Source organism: Bos mutus, chromosome 13 (assembly GCF_027580195.1).
Source record: "Bos mutus isolate GX-2022 chromosome 13, NWIPB_WYAK_1.1, whole genome shotgun sequence".
In the NCBI taxonomy this organism is placed as follows: Eukaryota; Metazoa; Chordata; class Mammalia; order Artiodactyla; family Bovidae; genus Bos; species Bos mutus.
Window position 1 is genome coordinate 51517909 of NC_091629.1, and position 12237 is coordinate 51530145.

The 12237-nt window shown below is 48.0% G+C and overlaps 1 protein-coding gene across 1 annotated transcript in view; it reads left to right on the forward strand.

The window, feature by feature from the left end:
• BPI (bactericidal permeability increasing protein) overlaps positions 1-12237 on the forward strand; it is a 30553-nt gene extending 18316 nt beyond the window's left edge. Inside the window, exons 11-15 of the mRNA XM_005895991.3 lie at positions 922-989; positions 3748-3790; positions 8923-8986; positions 10201-10277; positions 11878-12237. Coding sequence (XP_005896053.3) covers positions 922-989; positions 3748-3790; positions 8923-8986; positions 10201-10277; positions 11878-11916 — 291 coding nt within the window. The 3' untranslated portion in view covers positions 11917-12237. The remainder of the gene's footprint in view (positions 1-921; positions 990-3747; positions 3791-8922; positions 8987-10200; positions 10278-11877) is intronic.

Sequence of the window (12237 nt, forward strand, 5' to 3'; positions counted from 1 at the left end):
CTTCTGATTTCTTCATTCATTCCATTATTCATTCTGTGGTTGGCTTGAAATAGGTATACTATTTCCAATCTGTTCATGCATATCTTTGGCCATTCAATTATGCACCTGTGGGTTTGTTCATTCATTTATTTAGTCATTCAATTATTCATTCAACTGCTAACTTGAAATCTACTGTATCTTTGCTGGCTCATACATGCATTTATTCCATTATTCATTTATTATATCTTTGTTCAATGGATCATTCCTTTGTGTATTTGTTCATTCATTCATTAATCATGTATTCATCCATACCTATCTTTATTTATTCCTTCCTTTGTGCATTTAATCCTTCACTTATTTAAGTTTTCATCCCATGGTTGACTTGTACATTCATTCATCTGATCACTCTGTCACTCCACAAATATTGGTGACACCCACTCTGGCTACTGGAGGTGAGGGCCAGACTCTCCCCAACAGCAGGTACTCAGGTCTGTCCAGCCTCAAGTTGAGACCCATTTTCCTCACTTTGCAGATTCAGTGGGTTCTAAGGGGGTCGCCCAAGGTCACACAGACAGTGGACAGGAAAGCTGAGGTTGGGAACCTCATTTGTTGAATGACTCAATGAATGAATGTGAAATAGAGCTGGCCTGGACACCTACCTCACAGCCTGTCTCCTACAGCCCATGGGAGTGGCCTGCGAATCTAAACTGGTCCCAGAAGCAAGGGGAGAAAAATGGTAATTGTTTGACAGTCCAGGACTCATAACAAGCACAAAATTGACGAAAGGAAGACTCCTCCCTTCTGTGGGTTCTGTGGGTCTGACCCAGCAATGTGGGCTCTTCTGCTGGGTCTTCGTGAAGCAGACCTTCTGGTCTTAGAGGCTTTGCAGAGCCCCAGGATTCTGGGTCAGTGGACTTCATTCCCTGGCTTGTTGCTTTGCAGAACTTGAACCTTTCTGTGGTTGTTGGTGCCAAGTCCGACAGACTTAATGGAGAGCTCAGATTGGACAAGTAAGTGGGGCGATGGGCATGGGAGGAGGGGACTGCCCATCCATTCTTTTTTTGGCTTTGTTGCTGCGAGTGTGCTTTCTCTAATTGCGGCAAGCATGGGCTACTCTCTAGTTGCGGTGTTCGGGCTTCTCTTGTTGGGAGCATAGACTCTAGGGCATGTGAATCAGTAGTTGTGGCTCGAGCTCAGGCTCAGTAGTTGTCCCATGGCATGTGGAATCTCCCTGGACCAGGGATCGAACTCATGTCCCCTGCATTGGCAGACAGATTCTTATCCACTGGACCACTGGGGAAGTCCTTCCCATCCAGTCTTGGTGCCTGTGAGTTCACAATGACCTTACCAAGTTCCAAGCTTTCGTGTTCATTCATCCCATTTAAACCTCAGACAGAGCACAGTACGTACAATATCCCCATTTTGCAGATAGTGAAACTGGTGCTCAAAGATGAAGTGACCCACCCAAGACCACCCGTCATAGGGTGATCAGCCATCTCGGCTTGTCTGCAGTGACCCAGCTTTAGCACTGAAACCCCCGCATCCCAGGTCACGCCCCTATCCTAGTCCATTCATGACTGGGCAGTGCCAGTTGATAAATCTGCTCCAGCCTCCAGCCACCCCACGTCCCTGGCCTTCCTTGACATTTGGAAACCCACTTCAACTTCTTCACACCCCATCCTTGGGGCTTCATCAGCCACCTCCTGCCAGGAGACTCTGGAACCCGTGCCTGGGTTTGAATCCCAGCAGAGGAGGTGGGGGTTAGGAACATGGGCTCGGAGGCTGAGGCGGCTGCCTTTCAAGTGCGGCTCACCTTTGGCAAGCACAGAACTCTTCAGACTTCAGCCGTTTTCCCTGGCTGGTAAAATAAGCCCAATTACTACTGTTCTTTGCCAGCCGTAATCATTGTATTAATATGTGTTGTGATGTTTAGAACGCTTTGAAGGATATAATAAGTGCTCAACAAGCAAGAGGAAGAGAGAAAGACAGAGGGGCACACAGAAGAGCAATACAGAAATGGGGGAGAGACAGAAAGAGATGGGGAAACACAGAGAGACACAGTAAGGCAGGGAGAGACACTGAGAAAGAAAGTAGAGCAAGACAGACAGATGCATGCAGAGACACAGTAATAGGGAGACCATCAGAGAGACAGAAAGACACCAAAGGAGGCAAGAGGGAAAGAGAGGGAGACGAGCAGAGCAGACGTGATGACCCCCGAATTCCAACCTGGCGTCTACCTCTTCTTCACTTTCACTCTGCTTAAATTGAGTCTTGACCCACATTCCTGTCTGTTTCTGCCTTCTCTCTGGCACAGAGCTGTCCTTCTTAACCTTGAGCTTGGCTCCAGAGGTTTGCATGCTGCTTATTTCTCCTGGCATCATTTTGACAAGTGTTACTGCTTTGGAAACATGTGGATTTCATTTTCCTGGAAACACCTGTGGGCCTCTCAAGTGGAGGAGCTGGAGAAAATACAGCTGGGTGATGGCTGAGCACAGACTTCCTAAAATATACAGGAATAGGGAGTGGTGAGACTCCACAGGGCGAGAGTTTTCAAGCTTTGCAGGGTACTGGAGACAACAGAAGCTTTGGCATCAGGGAGACCTGGTTGAAATTCTACTTGGCTGATTGTCAACTGCGTGCCCTTGGGCAGATTGCTTGTCTTCTCTGATTGTCAAGGACATCATCTGTAAAATGGGAGTGTGATGGCCCTTGCCTCTTGGGTGTTACAGGAATTCAGTAGGATATAGCATCCAACATAGTGAATAAAAGGGATTCATTAAATAGCCATTTATTTACCTTTCCCCTGGATCATTGTTAAGATGTCATGAAGTCCATAAATAGGGGATTTTATTTTTATTTAACTTTACAATATTGTATTGGTTTTGCCATATATCAAAATGAATCCGCCACAGGTATACATGTGTTCCCCATCCTGAACCCTCCTCCCTCCCCCCTCCCCATACCATCCCTCTGGGTCGTCCCAGTGCACCAGCCCCAAGCATCCAGTATTGTGCATCGAACCTGGACTGGCGACTCGTTTCAGGGGATTGTTTATGGGCTCAAATTATTCAAAAGTCTGAGGGTTTCAGACACAGGTAGATCCAGGTGCTCCAATGATATCCTTAGGGCTCTGACTCTCTTCTTGGCTCTGCTCTCCCCCATACTGGCTTCATTTCCCAGCAGCCTGTCACCGAGTGGTGGCAAAAATGGTCACCAGCTAATTTTGCTGGAGAAAAGAGAATACCTCACTCCCAATATTTCCAGCAGAAGTCCTTGGACCAGCATGGGTTAGTGGTCAATTCTCGAAGCAATCACCATGGCAGCGGAGGTAGACTCTGCCCTTTGGCCAGCCCACCCCAGAACCCAGAATTAACAATGTAGGGAACAGATGACTGTCCCAAAGAAAAAATCAGGGAGCTGTCACCAGAGGAAGGAGGAATGGATACAGGATGGGAAGAGCGGACAACACCCACCAGTGAGTGTCCCTTCTCCTCAATGCTGTGCTAAGTTGCTTCGGTTGTGTCTGACTCTGTCAACCCAGGGTCCTCTGTCAGGAGATTCTCCAGGCAAGAATCCTGGAGTGGGTTGCCATGCCCTCCTCCAGGGGATCTTCCCAACCCAGGGATCAAACCCATCTCTTATGTCTCCTGCACTGGCACACAGGTTCTTTACCACTAGCGCCATCTGGGAAGCCCTTCTCCCCAGTAATTGAATTCTAATATGGGTCAGGCAAATGGTGGTCTCAATTTTACCCTCCCCTTCTCACAGGCTGCTCCTGGAACTGAAGCACTCAGACATCGGCCCCTTCTCGGTGAGTCTGAGGCCCTTGGTGGCTCCTTCCTTCCTCTGATCTTGAGATAACTGTCCTGAGGGCCACCTGGGCTCATAACATCATTTCAACAGACTACTGATTAGTTTGCATATAATTTGCATGTGAAATAATGAGGGGAGGAACACTGTGGGTTTTGTGTACAACTGCCTTCCATGTCTCTATGACCAAGTAGAGACAAGTACATTTGGAGACGTAGCATCATAAAAGATATATACTGTCATACTGCCTTTGAGCAAAGTGGGATAGTCTAGGGTTTTGTCACAATGAATTGTGTGATGAAATCTTTATTTCCTCTTAAACAGCTTAACTGAATACAGTAGTCCCCCTTATTCACAGCAGATATATTCCAAGACCTTGGGGTTGCTTGAAACCACAGATAGAAGGGAACTCTACATATACTATGCTTTTTCCTATACTAAGGAAACACAGGAGATAGGGTGCTGACCTCTGGGTTGGGAAGATCCCCTGGAGGAGGAAATGGCAACCCACTCCAATATTCTTGCCTGGGAAATTCCATGGACAGAGGACCAGGTGGGTTACAGTCCATAGGGTCACAAAGAATCGGACATGACTGAGCGCGTGCACGCACACACACACACACACACACACAATTGCAGGCACAGAGACCTGAGCTAGAATTGCAGCTCCAAACCTACTAACTATGGGCCCTGAGCAAGTCACTTCCACTCAACAAATTTCATACCTTCCCTACAAATCAAGGATAATAATTTCTGCCTGAGTTAGTGCAGTGAGTTTTAAATGGGATTAATTGTACACAATCAGGTACAGAGAATCTGCTCAACAGATGTGTGTTGAATGAACAAGTGAATTACCTTCTTGAGTACCTACTATGTGGCAGGCCCTGTTCCACGGATGGGGATGTGCTGATGAGTTAGACAAGAAAACAACTCCTCTAGAGCTTCCATTGTAGGGGAGAAACAGACAATGAGAAATGAAGATCATTTTGGTCAAGATCAATGCTTTGAAAAACTAAGTGGAGGTGGGGGAGAAAGTGATGGGGCAGGTTAACGGTTAGAGCCTGTGATCAGGAGAAGCCTCTCTGGGGAGGTGATATTTGGGCTGAAGGAGCCCACAAGGTGAAGGTGTGGCAGGCAGAGGGAGCAGCAGGAGCGAAGGCCCTGTGGTGAACCGCTTGGCTTGTTCGGGCAGTGGGGGCAAGCAGTGTGGCTGGAGAAACAAGATGAGAAGTTGGGGGCAGAGAGAGGCAGGCGGGCAGGCAGGGGTGGGCCCACCCTGAGCCTTCTAGGCTAGAGTAGCTTGTGTTCAGAGGACAGTGAGAAGCCAGCGAACTGTTTCATGCAGGGAGGGACATGATCCATTTCCACTTTATAAAAGATGCCCCTGCAGAAATGAGGGGAATGGACTATGGGGGATGAGTCAGAGCATAAGGATCCTTGCCTTGGGGAGGCTGGTGCATTGTCCACGTGAGAGATGATGGAGGCTGGGACGAGGCCAGAAAGGAAGAGAAAGATGGCAGATGGGAGACAAACTTTGGAAGCAGAATTAGAACTTGGTGAGAGATTTTCTGTGCATGGTGCGGGGGAAAGGCAATGAAGAATGACTCCCAGATTTTTGACTTGAGCAGCTAAGTGAATGAACGGTAGGGCAGATGGGAGGGAGATGACAGGTATCTCGCCAGCCCACAGAGATGATTCCACTACATGGAATCATTGTCATCAAATAGACTCACCACTGGGAGTTCCCAGGCGGTCCATCCAGTGGTTACAGCTTCACCTTCCAATACAGGGGATGCGGGTTCAGTTTCTGGTCGGGGAGCTAAGATCTCAGGTGCCTCACAGCCAAAACAAAACAGAACAAAATATAAAGCAGAAGCAATATTGTAACGAATCCAATAAAGGCCTTAAAAATGGTCCACATCCCCCCAAAATCTATTTTTAAAAACAGGAGGTTCACTGCTGGGGACCAGCCCCGGCTGATCCAGGGTATTTGAAGGAGAGACGGCGTAGGCGAAGATCAGGAAACAATTGCTTAATTAAATGTTAATTAAGGATATAAAGAGTAATAGAATGAGGATAGCTCAGTAAAATTCAGTGAAGAAAAGAGGCTGAAATAAGGATAGCTCAGTGAGGAAATTCAGTGGAGAAAAGAGGCTGAATAATTCAGCCAGAAGGTAAGAGAAAGAACGACATGGTGAGACCAAGTTTAGGTGAACAAGGCCCGCACTTTATTTTCCAAAGTAGTTTTTATACCTTAAGTTATGCATAGAGGATAATGGGGGAAAGGGTAGAGTCTTGCAGCAAACCAGGCTTTCTTCCTGCAAACTTATCATATGCAAAAGCTTAGGTGATTTGCATCATCTTCTGGCCGGAGGCCTGTTAACATTTTAAGACCTTTTCTTCAGAAAACTTATTTTTCTCTAAAGGTGATTGGTCAGAGCCACCCTCCAAAAGCATTAGATAAAGTTGCATTCCTACAGAGCAAAGGTGTGGTGGGCTATAACAAGAAAAAGAATTAACTCAAGGGTCCCAGGTTACAAACATTAAAGCTACTACTTACACCAATTATATTAATCAATACACTGCCAGGGACACAGCAGGTAAGGGATATGGAAACTTGGCAGCAAACATTGGCCCAACAAGTGAAAATCCCTTCACCAATACAATTTCTAATCAATCTTTTAGCTACTCAAAAGAATCTGTGTTTAGACAGTTTAGAACATCTCCTGCCTCTCACAGTTGGGAGGCTCTGAACAATCACGTGTGGCCGGAAAAACCTATTCAGGCAGGCTAGAGGATTTCCAAAGGAGTTTGTAGGTTAAACACTGTCACACCCAGGAATTATTAACTGGAGCTGTAAGCTAACTTTTTTCAGAGAGGTAGTGGGGGACAGCCCCCCCGTAAAGTCAGAGGTGTAGGTGAAAGCACAAAGCAGAAAGTAGGCAGACTCTGGTTTTGGGGGTAGATTGCTCGAGAATTTCCAGGGAGACTCCTGAGGCTTGATCCCGCCTTTGCGTATGCCAAGCCTCCTTCCTCATGACCTTTGCCAGAGGCGGAGCTCGCTCCCCGCAGTTCACTGCTCCTTCTCCTCCTACCATACCTTCTGGCCCTGATGGGGAGCTGCCCTTGTAAACAGCAGGTCAGATGCTCTTCAACAGCCGACCTGAATGAGCCTTGCTCTTGTGACTTCCACTGTTGCTGTTATTTAGTTGCTAAGTCCTGTCCGCTGAGTCCTGTTTGACTCTAAGCGACCCCACCAGGCTGCTCTGTCTATGGGATTTTCCAGGCAACAATACTGGAGTGGGTTGTTCCCTTCTCTATTAAAAGATGCTAATTCTGCCCACAGTGTCTTACTGCTCATGGCCGGAATCTGCCAGAGAGCCTCTTGCCAAACCTCTGGAGAATATTTCCTTAGATCTCTGAAATGCAGCCCCATCACCCAACCCTGAAGTCAGTCCCAACATCCCCTCCAAATCCGATGGAAATCCAGCCAGCCGTTCCCATCTGATAAGATTACAACAAACAGAAAGACCCAAAGCAACCTCATTGTATTTTCATGGATTTACTGATGCCAGGGCTCTCCTGGCAGCAGCTGGACTCAGTCAATAACTAACTTCTGCTTCTGCAGAAAATAAAAATTTTAAGTTCCCAGATTCATGGGAAGAAGGGCACCACGTTTGATAAGCCCCAGGAATTACAGCCCGGGGAAGGAAACTCAATTGTTCCAGAAACAAAAATGTACATATTGTCAGGTTGTAAATGTCACCACTACAGGCCATCATCTTGAAGGTGTTACGTTATTTTTGAATTTTTTTATTACTGCAAAAGCAAAACATGTACATTATAGAACAGTCAGAACCTACAGATTTGCAAAACAAAATATAAAAATCACTCCTGTTTTCACCACTTACTTAATAATTTGGTGTATATCCTTCCTGACTTTTTTCGATGCATGTTTAATAACAGGATGGAATTACGTGGTTTCTGTAACCTGATTTTTCTTTTTTTTAAATTTTTATTGGAGTGCAGTTGATTTACAGTGTTGTGTTAGTTTCTGCTGTAGAGCAAAGTGAATTAGTTATACATTAGCCTGCTTTTTTTAAACTCAAAAATAGATCACAAAAAAGTTTATGTTGATAATTCTCGGGTGGGCCAAAAAGTTTGTTCAGGCTTTACTGTAAGATGTTATGGAAAAACCCAAATGAATTTTTTGGCCAACCCAATATATTTCTGTTGTTGTTGTGGGTTCAGTCACTAAGTCGTGTCCAGTACTTTTCTACCCCATGGACTGTAGGCTCCTCTGTCTTCCACTATCTCTCAGAGTTTGCCCAAAGTCATGTCCATTGAGTCCCTGATGCTATATTTCTGCCAGATCATTGTTAATAATTACACATGAAAAGTGAAAGTTTTAGTGGCTCAGTGGTGTCTGACTCTTTGTAACCCCATGGACCAGGCTCCTCTGTCTGTGGAATTCTCTAGGCCAGAGTACTAGAGTGGGTAGCCATTCCCTTTTCCAAGGGATCTTCCTGACGCAGGGATCTAACCTGAACCTTCCGCATCGCAGGCAGATTGTTTACCACCTAAGCCACCAGGGAAGCCCTAAATAGTTACATAGTATCTCTTGTTATCCAAGTGCTACCGCGCCCGGCCACCCCCCAGATGATTCCACAATTGCTGGACCTGCAGGTTGCTTTTATCATTTTGGGTCTATTTAATGCACTACCTCATTTCTTTAGGATAAATGCCTTGGAGGCATGTTTGCTGGCCCACCTGGCACACACATTGTTAAGGCTTCTGATGAGCATCACCAAATAGCCCTCTGAAAGGTTGAATGAATTTGCCCCCCTAGCCTGAGAGAGTGCATGTTCTTGCACAAAAGTTTTCACATTTCAGTGCTCTGTGATGACCTTCCTTGCTTCCGCCTTGCCCCCTACAAGTCTAGAATGTGGTTTGCATCTGGAACCTTTAAAGCAAAAGAGTGCTTTGGTGACCTTGAGCTGCAGTGTTTCCAGGTCACCCCTTGGTCTGTCTCTCAGCGGTTCTTCCTGAGGTTGTTCTGGGTGGGAGGGCAGGTGACGGAGGACGGCTGATGCCCCAGTGCCCTGACGTGGGTCCTGTCCTCCCGATCCCCAGGTTGAGTCGCTGCAGTCTGTCATCAACTACGTTATGCCCACCATCGTGCTTCCCGTGATTAACAGTAAGGAGTTTTGGGGAAAGGATTGATTTTCAGTCCCAGTGAGGGGGGTGGATCTTAGAGCCATGGGTTATCGGGCCCCTGGTGTGGAGGCTGGAGGTGGTCTCCTCAAATGAACCTCAAGTGACACCTGGCCCAGAAAAGGGAGGGGAAAAGGGTTGAGTTCCTCCTTCGTGAACTATGAGACCGTCCATTGAGACGGAGAATAATACCTCCAGTTTTCATGGGAGGAAATGGGAGATCAGAGAATGAGTGGTTCTCAGGTCCCAGAGAAGGTAAGAGATGAAGCTGGAATTCGATCCCAGCTCTGAAGCCAGAATCTTTGGTCTTTTTCCAAGAGAGAAGGGCTAAGGAAGAAGGGCTAACCTGGGCTAACAACACTTCCACTCAGCTCACTCACTGGTGAAACCCCTGACCTTTGCAGAGCCGGGTGCAAGGGTGCAAATAGAGGCCCACCCACCCTACGATGAGAACATTTAGGCCGGCGGCCCCCACCCTTTTGGGTACCAGGGACTGGTTTCATGGAAGACAGTTTTTCCATGCACGGGGTGGGAGAGGATGGTTTCAGAATGATTCACGCGCATTACTTTTATTGTGCACTTTATTTCTATTATTATTACATCGGCTCCACCTCACATCACCGGAGGTTGGGGACCCCTGATTTAGGCCACTTAGAAATTATAAATGAAGACAACGAATTGTTACATATAGACTCTGGCTTCTCCTCCTGCCTTCACAAGTGCAGCTTCATAATGACCTGAGGGACTAGGCTGGAGCTTAGAATTCTCCAGGGTTCCATGCCAGAGTGTGGTGGGATGGGGGAGCTGGTCCTGGCTACCACCCATTTCTGGTTTCATCCGAAACATCGAGGGGCTACATGTGCATATCCGTCAGGTGTCTCCAGGCCTCCACGCCCCAGCAAGCAGTTGCCCCGGCTGTCACTCGGGCCAGGGGTGCACCAGCAGTGCTGGTACCCTCAGGCGGGCGGTCTTGGGGCTGAGGGGGCCGGAATTCCTGTGTCCGCAGTGTCCGGAGGTTAGTGGAGGAGAGAGAAGAGGAGACTCTGGGCGGACTCTTCCTGCCTAGGTTTCTTCCCAGAGGGTCCAGGGAGGCTGTGGACTGGCTGCCTGAGTCCCGGCCCCACCCTCTCCCTCCCCCGGCCCCTCCCATCAGAGGTGGTACCTTCACCTTAACCTCTGCCTTAACCTCCAATGCAGAGAAGCTACAGAAAGGCTTCCCTCTCCCGCTGCCCGCCTACATCGAGCTCTTCAACCTGACCCTTCAGCCTTACCAGGTGAGTCCCCAGGGTCTCCTTCGCCAAATCTCCTACTTCGATAGCCACCTTCCTCCAGCTCTGGATCAAGCGCTGTCGACCCTTCCAACACTCCCACAGGGTATGTTGCTAAACAGAAGAGAGGATAAGACTCAGGGACGCCACACCGCCATTAAATGAAGTCCAAAGTCAAAGCCAGGTCCCGGTTTTTAACCCCTGAGTTGTACCACTCCCACACAATACTTGGTAGAAATGGAACTCACTTAGTGGCCCCAAGCCTCCTTTATAAGGTGGATGCATTTAAATATTTGACAGATATGTGACGCATGCCTTCCTTTGCATCCAGCATCCTTCCAGGCCCTTGGTCAGTGTCTGGCAGATTAAGACACCGGAATGGACAGCCTTCTCTTCCCTTTTCCCTGGTCTGACCCCAACAGCATCTGACACTATTTTCCCCATCCTTGGAACACTTTCTTCTCTTAGCTTTGACGATTCCTTCTCCAGGTTTTCCAGCCACCTCTCACTGTGTTATTTGGTCTCCTTTACTGGTTCCTTCTTCCCCTCCCAGAGAGAGTTCTCCAGGGTTCCTGCCCCGGCCTCTGCCCTTCCCCCACAATTGCTTTCCCTGGTCACTGTCGTCTTCTTTTTCTTAATATTTATTCATTTGGCTGCACTGGGTCTTAGTTGCGGTATGCAGGATCTTTAGTTGCTTCGTGTGAACTCTTTAGTTATGACATGTGGGATCTATTTCCCTGACCAGCATGGAGTTTCAGCCACTGGGCCACCAAAGAAGTTCCTCCCTGGTCACTTTCATCAGCATAAGCACAACAGTCATCTCCGTGTGACCCGGCCGAGGTTCCAGTCTCTTCTATGTGCCCAAAGTACACATACTGGCTTCTTCAGTGTCTCCACTCTAAAGCTCCTTACACCCACTATGTCCCAAAGAGCTGATAACTCTACAAGGAAGCCATCACCCACTCTTGCATTCCTTACCTCAGTCCAGGGCTTTCTGATGACCCTCATGGGAAACCCCCACCCAGATTCCTCGCTCTCCCTCACCCCCAACATCCAGTCCACCAGTCCCCAATTCTTTCAACCTAACTGGAGAACTCCCAGGGCTAAGAGACAATAGAGAAGTTAATTGAGTGAGCAGAGGAAACACATCCCCCACATCCCCCACATCTAACCCAGTTCATCCTTAAAATAAAAAACGACCCCCTGGGCACAACTGAATTCCTTTCCGAACATTCTTGAGTGCAGGGCAGGAAGGAGCAAAAGAGAAGTGGTTTTGCAGCCTTGACGGCAGGGGGCTCCCTGGAGCTGCCAAGAGGCAGGGATGACAGATGAAGGCAGCCCGGGGGTCTCCACGTCTGAGCGGAAAACAGCTGCCAGGGAAACTGCTGACAGATTCGCGGGCATGGGCAGCCGCTAATATGCAGACCGTAGGGGCGGGATGCCAGCCCCCTGCCCCCACTCACTCTTGCCTTTCTGTCAGCAGAGAGGCTCTCTCTTTCCCAGCAGGCAAGCTCCCAAAGTTTTCTTCTAAAAACCCCAGCATTCCCACCCTCACAAATGAGGGTTACTGTTCCGGCAGATGACGGCGTTCTCATCTCTCCCCCAGGATTTCCTGCTGTTCGGTGCAGATGTCCACTACAGCTGAAGACCCCATGGGTGCCGGGGGCCGTCAATCAGGAGGTGCAGGGTTGTCAGCACCCGTTCCTGACACGCCCCTGGGGCACAGGCTGCCCCCTCTCTAGGCTTCCCTCTCTAGCTCAGGACTCAGAGACTCTTGCAAACTTCTCTGAACTCAGATTCAGAAATGATCCAAACATGAAACTTGGTCTTTTGGAAAACTGAGAGGTGTGTATTTTAGGAATTGTTTCTTCCAAGGGCTAAGGCTGCAGGGACATTTCCTCCAAGAATTGCATTTCAATGGTAATCACAATATTTCTCTTTGTGCTTCATACTACATTAAAAAACA